The sequence below is a fragment of the Ochotona princeps genome, chromosome 2, assembly GCF_030435755.1.
Source record: "Ochotona princeps isolate mOchPri1 chromosome 2, mOchPri1.hap1, whole genome shotgun sequence".
Classification (NCBI taxonomy): Eukaryota; Metazoa; Chordata; class Mammalia; order Lagomorpha; family Ochotonidae; genus Ochotona; species Ochotona princeps.
This window is the reverse complement of record NC_080833.1, coordinates 37,269,250-37,285,122: the sequence shown is the minus strand read 5'-3', so window position 1 is coordinate 37,285,122 and position 15,873 is coordinate 37,269,250. Positions and strand designations below refer to the sequence as shown.

Sequence of the window (15,873 nt, the reverse complement as noted above, 5' to 3'; positions counted from 1 at the left end):
CTAGGCCACGCCGCCGGGCCCAATTTGCTGCCTTCCTTACCTGTCCTGCTCAGAAATGTCTTTGCATAGTCTGGGTCATAGATCAAGAAAAATGCCTGAAAGGGTCCAACCCAACAAGGAAAAGCACGGGGATAATTTTCGACAAACTCTTCCAGCTTCTCCATTTTATTGTCCTGAAGAAACTGTGATGAAAAAAGTAAAAGAAGTTAGAGAACCAGCCAAGCAGGACCTCTCCTCTCTCATAGACACCAGCTGGGTGAAAAGCCTGCCTGAGGCGCCACAGGCAGGGGAACCTGGATCCTAATCTGGAAGTGGAACTGTTTTCTCTGGAATTTCAAATTCTAGGGCATGATTTTCTAGGAAAGTTTAGTGCATATAGCTTCCAAGGTGAATATTTGTTGCACTTCCAGACCAAGTTACTTATAGTAACAGCTCTTCTAACATTCTCTCTCTCACCTGCTAACATCACACATGTTAGATTGGAAGTGGGATTGAAAGGACGGAAACTTCTTTGCTATCTGGGAGGCCACTGTCGATATTTGGTATCCTAAACACAGCCCACCATCTAACTCACCATTCCTTCTCTATATTTTCTTTACTGATTCTTAAGACCTAGGAACTAACTTCTCTCTTTTTAAAATTTTTTTGTATTATTATTTTATGATATAGTTCCATAGGCTCTGGGATTACCCTTAGCCCCTTCCCAAATTCCCTCCTCTCCCCACTTATTTCATTACACTATTACAATAGTATAGCTCTGCATAAACAGTCATAAGTCCATCAGTGTGGGTATGGATAATGGCAGAGTCAAGCATCCTATTGTCAAGATACAATTAATAGTTTCATTGTGAGTCCATCTTTGTCTGGAAGTAGAGATGCATACTGCATCGTATCCTCACATCTGGATATGACACTCTCCATTACACAGTTACTATACATCCCCTTAAATGAAAAGCCACAAAACAAAATCAACAACAGGAAGAAAAAAAGAAACTTGTAACACCATGAGTTAAATAACACGCTACTGAATGACTAATGTGCCACTGAAGAAATGGAAAGAAAATTAAGAATCAAAGAAAATTAAGAAAATGATACTACTGTATGATCTGTGAGTCAGTGAAGAAATCAGAAAAATTGTTTTGAAGAAATGAAGATTAAAAACAAAAACATCAATATCCATGAAATATAATTACCACTGGTCTTTGTTGGTAAAATGTGTCTCTTGTAGGCAACAATAGATGGGTTTTGTTTTTTTTAATCCAGTATACTAATCTAAGACATTTGATTGATGAATTTAAGCCATTTACATTCAGGGGTCATATGAATAGCTGGTAATTTGGTCCTGTCATTTTGGTAATGGGTTGTTCATTGATTTAGTCTTCTGTTGTTATTTCACTGGGATGCTCTTCATATTTGCCTTTGCTTTTGGTGGATTTTTTTGTCCTTTGGTGAATACCTTTTGTCATTAAGAGAACATCTTTAAGTCTCATTTATAGGGCAGATTTGGAAGAGGCTTATTCTTTTAACTTTACTGTGAAAGAATTTTATTTTAATTTCAAAGGCAAAGGAAAGCTTTGCTGGGTAAGTTATTCTGGGCTGAATTTTTTTTTTTTTTTTTTGCTTTTAGAATCTGGAATATGTTGCTCCTTTTTTTCTGGCCTGTAGAGTTTCCTGTGAAAGGTCAGCTGTGAGACTCAATGCCATTCCTCTATATGTGACTTGATTTTCTTTCATGTGCATATTCAAGCATCTATTATTTATTTTCAACTGAAGAGAGCTTGTTTATCATGTGTCATGGTGAAGATCACTTTTGGTCAACCCTATTGGGAGTTCTGTGGCCCTCCTGGGTGTTGTTTCCTAATTCTTTCTCCAGATTATGGAAATTTTCTTTTATTATTTTATTAAATACATATTTAAACCCTGCTTCTCTTTCTGCACCTTCTGGGACTGCCATAACTCTTATATTTGACCTTTTAATAGTAGGTCTACAATTCAATTTTACTTATTGTGGTTGGTACATAGCTCTTTGTTTACAGTTCCTTGTGCCACTCCTTCCAGTGAGTTTCGGATCTGGGTTCTTATGTTGGACTTCCACCATGGTCTCTGATGAGCTCCTGGCTCACCAGTCTCCACTGCCTGTGATTCCATGTGAGGCTGTATCATGGTCTGAACAACCTTCCTCCAACTTCCTGTTTGAGCAGTTCCTAGGATCAGGGAGACACCAGGTCTCCTAAATAGCTAGGTTGTTGGTGGTGCTGTTCTTGCTAGAACCTGCTGACCGTTAGGTCTGAGGGTCACCCTGACCTATTTTGACCTGTACAGTTCCAAAGCTGGAATTATTTTCCCTGTGGGACCAGTGCAATGCACTGAACTCAGTGATTTCGCTTCCAGCTCAGCACATGTGTCGCTCACTGTTGTCCCCTACAGTCTCTTAGCCTTTGCCACAGTGCAGTGTACAAAATGGCACCTGATGTGCCAGTGGTGGAGTTCTGAATCAGCTGGCCTATAGGTCTTGTTCTGCCTGGACCTATTTTAGGTAGAACCTATAGAATGTCACATCATTGTCTTTCACTGAGCCATAAATGAGTTTGCTCCCAGCTTAGTGCATGCACAGTCTTGTCCCTTAACCTTTGCCTTCCTGCCCAAAATGGCATCCAGTGCAGCTCTGGTTGGAATTTGGGTTGTGAGAGACACCATGTTCCTACAATGCCTGTTTGGGATCTGCTGCTCTTTCTCTCTGCTCCTGGTCAAATCAAACAAATCAGCAAGAAGGCAGTTATTTGCCTGGGTTCACCTCCTGAGCCCTTGGTGAACTCCACTTCCCACCTGGCTGCTTGATGGTGGAGCTTTGGACAATGGTGAAGCTCAGAGCGCCACTTGCTGACTGCCATGGGGTATCTGAAATACCACACGGTTGTCTCTGCTGTTTTCCTGTGTCTGTCAATCTCCAGGTGCCCCTCTGCTGTTGGCCTGTCTTCTATTTCCTGGAATGTGCCCTGTCTACTTCACCATGGTTAATGAATCTCCATCTGTTAAATGTGTTCTCACTCTATTCTGGTGTTTTTATTCTCCTAAGACTTCTTTTTAAAAATCTGTCAGTTCCAGAGCCATGGCTGGGCTAAAACATCCAACAACAAGAACCAGAACGGGGTGAAAGCAAGCCAGGAAAAGCCACTGTTCCTGCTAGGGCATGAGGTGAACTGAGTAGGGCTGGCTCAAGGACCCCCTGGTATGCGCAAAATCTGGCATTGGGAGAGGTTCTGATGGAGGAGCCTGGGTAACTCCTCTGGCAGGACACAGTCCCTGCAGGTAAGCACAAGAAGCATGATAGGAAACAGCCCAGAATAGGCCATGGAAAGTTTCCCACTGGCATACATTTGACATGGGTCAGGGGCAGACCAGGTTGAATCAGTTCATGTCATTCACTGGTAAATCCGAACACCAGAACAGAGTGTGGGTCGAGCCGGGACTGGTCGTGACAAAACCACTGCACAATATGGAACGCTAGGGTGAGGTTGCCTGTACTGGATTTGACTGCAGCACCCAACCAGCACACGCGAGATCCAGGAAGGGAGGGGCAGAGCCGGCGGGGGTGGATTAAGGGGCTGGTCCCCTCGCCAGACAGCTACTTCCACTGGAGAGCTTGGGCTGGGATGGGGACAGACCAGACTAAGCAAGGCGGCAACACCTGTGCGCTGCACGTGGACTAGATCAGGGAAAAGCCAGGCTAGGCGGATGATTCCTGCTGGTGCAAGCATAAATTAGAGTGAGTGAGGGATGTTTGGGCTTAGCCACAGCATCAACTGGCAGAACCTGGCACTGGGGGCTAATTCTGTCAAGTCAAATCACAGAACCACCCGAAGAGTGCATACACCGGGACTGAGAGAGACCTGGAAGGGAAATAGTGGTGGGTTCCCCCCTCTTGGGTCACTACTCCCGCGGGAAGCCATGAAAACTAAGACGGGGGCTGGGGTGGCTAGACAGAGAGGCACCCAACAACATCCGTGAGGGCTGAATAGTTGAGTTGGTTAGATAGAACTAAGCTTTAATACCCATTGACAAGTACAAGAGTCAAATAGGATGTGGGACAGACTGGACTACTCTGCTATACATACTGGCAAACCAGGGTAGGGGGCGGGCCTGGTGGGGGTTATTGTGGGTCACCCCGACTTGGCTGCAGCTCTCACTGGTTGATGCGGGGGCCGAGTGTGTGCTGGGAAGAACCAGGCAGGACTGCAACACCCATTGGTTCCAGTGGAAATCAGGACTGAAAACAGAACCAACCCAGCAATTGAAACCACCAGCTGATCGTGGTGACGGACTGTGCTGGCCCCTGTGCTTACTAGAGCATACAAGAATCTGGTCTGGGAATACCTCAAAGTTTCTTTGGAGATCTCCCCAATCAAACTGCTGGACTCAGAACCCTAGCCAAGAAAAGACAGAGGACAGAGCAAGTCAATCAACCACCTCAGCTATATGTTGGCAGCGAAATACTGGGCAAATGAAGACTCTATGATGGACTGCGTCAATCAGTGGACGACCTCATCGAGTGAAACTGGCAGCGATTCATAACTGGAGAACTATTAAAAGCATTTGAGCAAGGATCTCAGAGCATGCCCCACATCCGGGACTTGGGGTGGGTGGGAAACTGGGTGGGGTTTCTCCCTCAATATCCTCCTTTACCTCAGATACATGATGGAAACAATATGGACATAATACTATTGCCCACTTTCCTGTACCCCCTGAACCTTTTTTTTTTTTACCATAGTAAACTATGTAAAGATCGTCAACAAAAATACAATAAAAAAAAGAAAAAAAAAAAAAAGAAAAAAAATCTGTCAATTCCATCCATCATGGGAATACAATCAATTTCTCCTATGGTAGTAGCATCCCCATTTCTATGGATGTGTGAAGCTTGACATAAACTGAGATGCAAAATTCAAATTTTTGATATTTATAAATCAGAGTGCAAATACTGTCTCCAGAGAAGACCCTTCTCCTTTTAGAAGCAGTTTGCAGATTGAACATTTCAAATATATCTTAAATCACTGAAAAACAACTTTAATTTACATCTGCTTCATGTATGAAATGGTAGTCACTATATGTGCATGCTTGGGTGTGCCTGCCCACACTGTTGGGTATGATTGTACAAGAGAAGGGAAGCTCTGGCTCCCAATTTCATCTGTTATCACTTTGAACTTGAAATCCAGGAGGTATCCTCTGGAGAGTGTAGGCCACTAGCATACTGATGTTTGAAATCTGTTTCCTGAACTACTGCAGACTCTTTTTGCTAATGTCTTCACAATAAAATCAGTGACAAGTGCCCACCAACTATACCCACAGGGATACAATCTGAACATGATTTGGCTTCTGCATTTATATAGACATTTAAACCTCAAAATCATAAGGTAATGGAAATCATAAGGTAGTGGAAATTGGGGCCAGCAGCATGGTGGAATAGGCTAGGTTTCTGCCTGTGGTGTTGGCATCCCATATGGACACCAGTTCATGTCCTGGCTGCTCCACTTCTGATCCAGCTCTTTGCTAAAGCCCTGAGAAAAGAGCAGGATCTGGGTAGGGTAGGCATGCGCTGGGTTCTGAGAGGGTGGGCAGACTCCACACCAGCACATTACCCGGCTAGAGGACCTGGCTGAGGAGCCCATGTGTTCACAGACATGGGAGCTGTGGATCACCCAAGGAAGGGGGTATGGTATGTGGGAGAGTGGAGATCACTAAGGGAGTACGCTACAGGTGAGGAATGACCTGGGGGACTTCCACCAACAAGGCCATTGTATTTGCAGGTAAGTAGGGGGACTGGGCAGTTTCAAGGAGGGAAATAGGAGAAGCTTTCTGGGTAAGAACAGTGCACCTGTCCATGTGGGAGACCTGAGCTGGGCTAGTTAATATCTCCTACTGTCTATTGGGGTACATTAAAGCTAGTGCTGAGGGCCCTACCTGGCAGGGCTAGACCACAGTACCCACCTGTGAGTGCTGGAGAGGGGGATGGATCACCTTAGGCTGTGTCATGACACTAACCAACATGTGAGAAAACCAGGTTTGGGGACAGATCTTGTAGGGAATGTGCGTTCATTCCTTGGGACTTTAATAGCTGCTGAACTGCTCAAGAGCTGGGAGTGGGGAAGGGTTAAGCTAGGCATGATCAGGGAACTCACTAATTCTCATGGGTGCTGGGGCTGAAAACAACAGGCTAGACTGGTCCAGGCTGTAGCACTCAGATGTACCCAAGAATTGAGTGTGGGGCTGGCTGGGCTGCACCATCCACCAGCACACACAAAGGTTGAGATGGAGACAGCAGACCACAGTGTGTAAGGGCCTAGCACCAACTGGCATGAGTGAGATCTGGATCTGGGAGTGGGCTTGGTGAGAGAATTTAGGGAATTCCTCTGGTGGGTCATAGCTCCTGCTGGTGCGCACATGAGTCAGACCTGGGTATTGGTCAGGCCAGGCAAGGCAGCTCCACTTGTTGTCAAATATGTGGGCTGGTTCATGGGGGCAGGGGTGGAGGACAGGGCAGGGCCAGGCCAAACCTTAGCATACGGACATATGCAGGAGCCAGGATGGGATGTAGGCCATTCCAGCCTAGATCTGCACACCTACAAGTTTGCAGGGCAGACTGAACAGAACAAGGCTGCAGCACCCACCAGCCAGAAGAAGTTGGGACTGAAGGCAGTCTGGTCAGGCCAATCTGCAGTATCTGAAGGCCAAGGCCAAGATGGGGGATGGGTCACAGCAACCACCAGCATGCACAAGATCTGTGGCAGGGAGCAGGCTTCATCTCCCACTTGTGAGTGTGAGAACAAGAACAGGAGAGCGATATAGGTTGGACATGGCTGCAGCATCCCTCAACATAGATGTGGATTGGGTTTTGGGTGTGCCAGACTGTGCTAGACTCCAGCACCTGCTGGTATTCACAGGAGCTAGGATAGGTATAGCATGGGCACCTGCTGAACCATAGAGCTCTGGATCTGGGGGTGGGTCAGGCAAGCCTGGGCTGTAGCACTCAATGGTAAGAGCCAGAATGAGTATGCACTGGTTGGGCAAGGTTGCTGTCCTTGTTAAGATAGGAGGTGGGTCAAGTCAGGCTAGGATAGGCACTCACTGGTGTGCGTGAGATCTGTCACTGGGAGATCTATTAGAGCTTTTTGGGAAACTCCTTTGTCCGGATGCAGTGCCTGCAGGTGAGTGCAAGAATCAAGGTTGGGAGCAGCCCAGACCAGGCCAGATTATAGTACTAGCCAGCATGTGTGTGGGTCAGGTCTGGGGACAGGCTAGGCAGGTCCACATCATAGCACTCACTGGCAGATATGAGAAGCAGGATGGGGTGCAGGCCAGGCCAGGTCAGATCACAACACCAGCCAGTTCACATTAGTGCTGTGATTGCACGGCTGGCTGGATTGACCACGCTGCAGCATCTGCTGCATTGAACTGAAACAGCTAAACTCAGCTGCAACACAGACCAGAAAGTGCCGAGGTGTGGCCTTCCATGCCAGACTTGGCCACAGCCCATGTAAGACCTGAGGGTCAGGGGTTAGCCTGGTAGGGGAGCTGTAGGGGCTCCACTGCTGGGCTACCTCTTCCAGTGATGACCATGAGAGCTGGAACTGGGGGAAGACCAGGCTGGGCAGCACTACAACACATGTTGGCCTGCATGTGAGCTTGGTTGTGAGGGAACCAGCCTGAGCTAAGTGACTGTATCCATTGGGGCATTCAGGAGAAAGGTTGTTGCAGGCTGGTCTGGTTTTGCTGCAGCATCAGTTGACAAGTGTCAGGAAGGGAGCCACATCCTTCAGGATAGACTGCAGAACCACCTGACAAGTGCAAGATATGGAACCTAAAGTGAAGCTAGTAGGGAAATTGTGGGTGCTCCTCTGAGGCTGCAACCCCCACTGCTGAGCATGAGAACCAGGGCTGGGGTGGGCTTGGCTGGATAGGTGGCAGCACCCACCAACATAAGTGTGGGCTGAATAGTGGGCTGGCCAGTCTGAGCTAGGCTGCAGCACCTGTTGATGTGTGTGAGAGCTGAATGGGATGTGGGACAGATTGGACCACCTTGCTGTACATATCAGTAGGAGCCAAGGCTGGGGATGGGTCTTGTGTGTGTGGGGTTTCTGGGGTTCACTCTGACTAGGGTGCAGTTCCTTCTGGTGTGTTGTGGGCAGGATTGGACTGGGCCACTGCATCCATGCCTCTGCATCTGCATGATCAGCCTTCACTAGACACCAGCCTACCAGGCTCCCTGAATCTGAACTTTAACCTCCAAATTGCATCTGTTCTTTCCCAAGATGTTCTTCTCAGTGATTTTACAGCAACAAAAAGTATAGAAAATTGGTCCTGAATTGGAAAGTCTTTAGCATTAATGGTGTCTAAAGATCTGGAGGAGACTCTGGAGTTGGATAGAGTTTGGAGGAGTTTAGAGGAGCTTGGGTTGCTATGTTGTGAGCATGCCTCCTAATTTGAATGGGTAGCAGCCAGCCAGTCAGCCTCTGACTTTCCTACATGCTTTATTGCTCCCTTTCAACATGTTTAATAATCCTAAGCCTCAACTCCTTTTTGGGAAATCACTCCATTTGGAACCATCCTGGCTCAAACAACCTGATGTTGGAAGGGTGAGTAAAGGTGCCTTAACTGGGATCAGTTTGATTATTCCCAGATCCTGAGAAAGCAGGTTGTTCCTGTGTCCAAGATAACATGAAATGCTGCCTCTTAAACAAACTCAGTGCTATACCATCTATCCCACATCTCTTCTGTATTGTCATTCAGGGTAATATCTTACACTGCTTGCTTTCACTGTTAAGTTCTGATTTCAAGGGATAGCTGAGAGGTAAGGCTATTATCTTGCAAAGAACCAAGAGCTTCCTAATCCATGGCTGAGCTTTGCAACAGGTGGGGCATGGCAGACACCAAATGGAGTTCCTAGTAGATTGGGAGTCACATGCTCTGCCCTTCTCGTTAGAGACCTGAGGCCAAGAAGATGAATTTGATACTAAGCAATGTGATTGTGAAGATTGACTTCACCACACTTATGTGTATTAACATAAGAACATCAAAATACCATCTTGTACACTTTAAATATACAATGAAAAGTAAACATAAAAGAATGAGAAAGTACCAGACTTTTCAGCAGCTGTTTTGTAAACCAGAGACAATGAAACAAAATATTCAAAGTTTGGAGAGCGAATAATTGCCAAAGTAGACTTTCATATTTAGGCAAACTGCCAAATGAGCTTGAAATGAGAATAAAGACATTTTTAACCGCTCAAGAGCTTAAAAACTTTGCCTAAGGTTTGTTCTCTCCCTCTGAAGGAACTACTCATAAATTTGATATAATAAATCAGAACAAAAAAGATGTGATATCCAGGACAGAGAAGATTGGACACAGGATATCATTCTTAGGAACTCTTACAACAACATTTGTGCATCAGGCCTAAAATGTAGTCAGACTAGATTGAACAGGAGCAGAGATCCATGGGAGAAATGTATAGGGACCTCTGAGTTATATGGTATGTTTGAACACCTGGAAATATGATTCAGAGACTTTAGACAGATTTGTTGAAATGTTTAGAAGAATAGTTTAGAAATAATAGTCATTGAAAAAGTAGACAGATGAGAAAATGAGGAAGTTGACACATGGGGCAGAGGACAGCTCTATAAGAAAAGGAACAAAATTTCTTAGAAGAAGAAATACAAATGACCAACAAATTAATGAAAAAAATACTCAGGATCATTAGCCATCAGGGAAATACAAATCAAAACTATAATGAGACATCAGCTTAACACTATTGGAATAGCTATTCTTCAAAAGACAGAAGAAAACATTCTGCAGACTATGTGGAGAAAGAGAAATTGTTAAATACTGTTCATGAGAAGGTAAATTAGTGAAGCTACTGTAGAAAAACATGGAAATTTCCTAAACAACTGAAATAGACCTGCCATATGACCAAGCAGTTTTACTGCTGTGTATATAAACAAAAACATGAACACTCTGTATCAAAAAGATACCTGTACCACCATGGTTATGCCATCACTCTTTATAATAATCAAATATTAAATTAACCAAGATGTTCATCATTCGATGAGTGGATAAAGTGATACACACACACACAGGTTTAAATAATGGAATGTTATTCAGCTACAAAAAAATGAAATTTTATCATTTTCATCAGAGTGGCTCTAACAGGAGAGACACTTGGTGAATGAAATAAGCCAGACACAGAACAGGTACCACATATTCTCTTACATATGGGAACTAGATCTTTTTTTGTTTTAAATCAAACAATGAAAGCAAAAAGAAATGCTTATATGCATCAGTTTTGCTCCAAATATGTTTTGTCAAAATTTGTTTAAAATCTTGGTCCTACAAATTGTTAAGAATGATATAGTATGAGCTATGATTGTTTTAAAGTTCACTGTATATGAGTGACACACAGATCTTTTTATTGATAGTTTATACTTTGCATATATCCCTGCTGAACTAGAGTTTTTTATTCTTATTTGTTAAACTTTCTAATATTAAAACTGTTATCTCAAAAGCAAGTAAAAATAAAGAAGAAAAAGAAAATGAACAAAATAAAAGAGAACAGCTTAGATTAGCAGTAATCCTAATTAACATAATAAAATAATATAAGCCTTTATTTTTGTGTTTAACCAAGAAAGTTATAATGTGGCTACATCGGGATATTGAGGGATGATACATAAGTGACTGTCATAACAAGTTCATTAAGCCTACAATTGATGAATTATGCAAATAATACATCATTTTACAAGTAAGGATTTACATACCAGAAGAAGCAGATAAAATAGTTGGAGGGAATTCCTCATGGGAAGAAGAATTAGGAAATGGGGTAGCTGAAGGATTCTGAAGCAGCTCTGCTGGCAGCCGTGGTCTGTTTGCTAGGGGTTCAAGACTCACATGTCCCTAGACTCAAGTCCCTAGAGCCCAACACCCTTTATCCTGTATTATCCTTCTCTCGTGGACTCTGGAGGGCAGGGACCCCAGCAATCCTACTGTATCACATAGCTACCATGAATAAGGAATGAATAAGGAATCAAGGGTGGGAGTGGATTCAAAGAACAAGAGATAGGAAAAGCTAAGGCTCTTCCTTGCATTACTTAGAATAACATACAATTTTAGAGCAATACACGTGGAAAGCTTTTTTTTTTCTTTTTAAATGCAGTTCACACTAGAACGTTCAAGAGACTGCAAGAATCACAGACAGACTGTAGCCTACATAGGAGGACCTGGGTTCAAGGCCCGGCTGTGGCTCCTAACACCAGCATCCTGTTTGTGTGGATTGAGAAACAAAACAGTGAGAAGCTCAAGAGATTGGGGACCTGGATTGTGCTCCAGCCTCTGGCTTGTGGGCAATTTGGGCAGTGAACCAGCCTGTGGGAGCTCTCTTTCTCTGTGTCTCACTACCTCTCAAATTTAAAATTTAAAAAATTGAGCTGATGTATTTCATTAAAGAAAATTATTACCTGTTTGCTATATATATAAAAAAAGAATCACAGACAGAACCGATCTACACTTGGCTTTCTTTGTCACTACCCAGGCTGCTAAACAGTTCTTCCCAACCCCCACAACATCCTCTGATGACCTCTCCCTGTAGCCCTGCGAGAACGATCCTAGAAAAGATGCTGCCAGCAGCTGCTGGTTGGATTAGAGACCTGTGAAGACCAACGATCTCGCAGCAGGGGAGGAAGCGGCCACCTCTCTGCCTACCACCCAGCCCTGCAGTGTCCGCCGTCTCCCCTCCCTTCATCTACCTTCTGGTGCCCGTGGAACCAGTGGGCTGGGGGCGCGGGGAAGGGTCGCAGGTCCCGCAGTAGCCGTTGCCTCCGCAGGTAGAGCTTCATAACCTGCAGCAGCCCCAGAGCGAGGCAGAACACGAACGCGAGGTACAAGGGCCGCGCCCAGCGCGTCTCCAGCCAGGCCTCCATCGCTGCCCGCAGGCTCAGGGCGCCGCAGATCCTTCACCGCAGATGGCTCCCAGCCCCCTGCGCAGGGACACCACCCACAACGCCCGCCCTCCCGGGCCTCCACGAAGCCTCCTGCAGCTGGCAAACAGGAAAGAGCGGCGGGAGTGGTTGTCAGGACCCCAGACGGGAGGCAGCCGCGCGTTCCAGGCTTTGTAGCTGGCAGTCGTGGCCGCGTGCCTGTTTTCAGGCTGTGTGTCTAGACCCTCTGACAGTGTGAGAATTCAGGTGTGACACTTTTGAATCACCACAGAGCTTGATTTAGATCTTAACATGCAGCCCAGGCTATCACAAATAAGTAATAGGCACAAAAGCCCCCTTTCCCGCTCTGAAATGCCATGAAAAGCCACAGGAGCTGCAGATGGGCAATAGTGTGTCGGAAAACGCTTGAGAACTCTCCTGTTGAGGTGCAGTGTGAGCTGGCATCTGCCCCAGCTCAGCTCAGGCTGCCCTGTTGCTTGGACACCAGCTGTGGCACTGAACACAGAATTGGGAGGAGGTAGATAGCAGCAAAACATTAAATGGAATTCTCTGAGATAGCTGCAGTCAGGTCCTGTTGTGCCATTGATGGATCCCAAAGCAAACTGAACATGGGGATTAGCACTTTATTCATTTTCAGGTTGAAACCCAACCTCCATAAGATAAAGGCAGGACCCAACTTCCTGTCTGTCTCCCTTTATCAAAAGAAATTCACTGACTTAAGGGAGCGATCCAGTTGACCTTACAAGCTTCTAAACACTACACTTGATGAGTCATTCTCTCCTTTGTAGATAGGAACCTTCATGGCCAGTAATGTCTGGAGAGCTTCTATCTAGGGAAGTCCTGGAGATCATGTAACTACCACTCATGTAGCTCCCAGAGGGGCTGGAGCCCACCTGACCATCATAAATTCTCTAAAGGGCACAGCATCATAAATGGATTTAAGGAAAGGTCATGACCTTCACTGACTAACCAGGAGCCTTGCACACACGTGCCTCTCAGCCCAGTTTCTGTCCATAAGAACCTTCATCCCTAATGCCTTGGGGAGCCTGGGAATTGAACAATAGCTGCTGCTTCCTTGTTCTGCTTCTTGCCATAAACACCTAACTTCTTCCTTTTTTAAAAATGTTAAATTATATTTATTTTTTATTTTTCATTATACAGTTCCATAGGTTCATGGATTTTCCCCTTACCCACCACATTCTTCCCCACTGTTTCTCCCTATATTATTATAATAGTATGGTCGTTAAACACTCACAAGTCCATCATTCTGCTATTTCAGTGCATCTCTTCATTTTTGGTATAGACAATGCTAGAGAGTCCAGAATCCTATTATCAAGATACTCAACATTTTCATTGGGAGTCTTTTTTTTTTTTTCAGGAGTACATGCATACTCCAACGTGTCTTCACTTCCTGGTATGCTAATTTCCAGTATATAGTTCATTAGTGAGAATATATGCATATACATGTTTATCTATATATCTATTGATATTATATTTTGTATGAAGATTGCCTTTATCAGAAACAACTTATGGTATTTATTCTTTTGGAATTGGTTTATAATACTGAGTATGATGGTCTCAAGTTGGGACTGTCCTGTGAAAATGGAAGAATTTAATTCTTACTGGCTGCATAGTGTTCATGGAGTAGATGTAGCACAGTTTCTTTATCCATTCCCCTTTTGATGAGTGTCTGGGTTGTTTCCATTTCACTGCTGTAATATAGAATTGCAGGTCACTTTCTCACATGCAAATTTCATCTCCTTTGGATGTATTCCCAGGAGTGTGATAGCAACTTTTTAAAAAAAGAATAATTAATCTTTTTTTGGGAAGGCAGATTTACAGAGGGAAGGGGAGACAGAAAGATCTTTCATGTGCTGGTTCAGTTCCCAAATGGCTAAAATGGTCGGAGCTGAGCTGATCCAAAGTCAGGAGCCAGGAGTTTCTTTCAAGTCTCCCACTTGAGTGTAGGGTCCCAAGGTCCTTAGCCATGCTCTGCTGTTTTCTTAGGCCACAAACAGGGAGCAGCATAGGGAGTGGGGTATCCTGGACATGAACTAGAGACTATATGGGATTATGGCATTTGCAAGGTGGAAGATTAGCCAATTGATCCATTACACTGGGCCTCTTAGCACTCTGCAGACTGACTTCCATAGAGGATGTGTTAGCCTACATTCCCACCAACAGTGAAGTAGAGTGTCTTTCTCCACACATCCACACCAGCAGGTGTTGTTAGTAGAGTTCCAGATTTAGACCAACCTCACTGGAGTTAGGTGGAATCTCAATGTGATTTTTATGTACTGCCTTGATAGCTAAGAACCTGAGCATTTTTCCCATGTCTGTTATCCATTTGAATTTGTTCTTTTGAAAAATGCCTGCTCACTTCCTTCACCTGTTTCTTTCTATGCTTTTTTAGAAATAATAAACTTATTTTTTTTATGATGTTTACATAGTTGAGAGGGATGCATGCCTGTGTGGACCACTGATCTGGGTAGGGAGGGTCGAGGAATGGGGGAAGGTTGATGAGACAACTGTTTCCAGTCTTCTTTTTCTCTTCTGCCATCTGGGGAAGTGGAGAGAGAAGGGGAGAAGGCTGCTCCCAGCAGCCCAATTGCGTAAATGCCCGGGGAGGAAGCAGCAACCAATGTCATCCCGGGGTGCCTGATATGAAGCATGTTCCAAAAGTACTGCTTAAGTGGTTTTAATAGTTCTGAGATGTTGATTTCATTGATGCAAGGTTGAGGAAATCCTTCCAAGGTACATTGGTTGACATAGTCCACCTTAGAGTCTTTTTTTTTTTTTAAAAGATTTGTTCATTTTTATTACAGCCAGATATACACAGAGGAGAGACAGAGAGGAAGATCTTCCGTCCGATGATTCACTCCCCAAATGAGCCACAACGGGCCGATGCTGAGCCGATCCGATGCCGGGAACCTGGAACCTCTTCCGGGTCTCCCACGCGGGTGCAGTGTCCCAATGCATTGGGCCGTCCTCAACTGCTTTCCCAGGCCACAAGCAGGGAGCTGGATGGGAAGTGGAGCTGCTGGGATTAGAACCGGTGCCCATATGGGATCCCGGGGCATTCAAGGCGAGGACTTTAGCCGCTAGGCCACGCTGCCAGGCCCCACACACCCTTCTTGAGCTCATAACTCAGCTGGAACTGGCCTCTGGCAAGTAGCGTCCAATGTGAGAGCTCAATGAAGGCAGGTCTTTTCTCTTTTGTTCTTTGTGGTGTGGATAGGACTTTATCCAGGGTGCTGCTGGACCCCTGAAAGAAGGTCAGGTTAGGTGGAATGAATAGTCAGAACATTTTTTGAGAAGTTTGTACCCTCTGTTACTATAAAATTAAAATGGGACAGCGTGCATCCAGTGCCAGAAGCCTGTACACTAATATTATTAAGCACATTTTACAAAAGAAAGGCATTAAAGGTCAGTGAAAAACAGCTTTTAGGATTTTTGCAATTTGTGCAGACAGTTAGCCCCTGGTTCTCAGAGGAGGGGACTTTAATTTTACAAACACAGGATCAAGAAGGGAATGAGATGAAGAGGTGGCATCAGAGTCATGGGGCAGAGGGCAGGAGGGCTGACATGCCTTCCTCAGCCTATGCTATTTGGACAGTATTGAGGCAAACCCTGGACAAGGGGACAGGTGGATATGCCCATCCTCCCCAACTGCTCTACCTCAGGATCAAACTTCCTTGATTTATTGCAAAAAGGGAGGCTCAGGCTCTAATTATGGCTCTATGGAAAATGCTCTACCTAAAGATGACATAAAATATTGTAAAAATGATTGGGAAGGTTTTACAGATGAGGAATGAGATTTTTTAAAACCAGAAATATTTATATTAGGGGCTAGGGATTGTGAAAAGGGGCAGACAGTTGAATTACATGATAGGCAGT

At 44.8% G+C, this 15,873-nt stretch overlaps 1 protein-coding gene across 1 annotated transcript in view; it reads right to left on the bottom strand.

The window, feature by feature from the left end:
* Positions 1–11,958, bottom strand: part of LOC101531548 (cytochrome P450 4X1) — a 32,878-nt gene extending 20,920 nt beyond the window's left edge. Inside the window, exons 1-2 of the mRNA XM_004598500.2 lie at positions 11,785–11,958; positions 41–182 (exon numbers count right to left, since the gene is read on the bottom strand). Coding sequence (XP_004598557.2) covers positions 41–182; positions 11,785–11,958 — 316 coding nt within the window. The remainder of the gene's footprint in view (positions 1–40; positions 183–11,784) is intronic.
* Between the last annotated feature and the right edge of the window lie 3,915 nt (positions 11,959–15,873).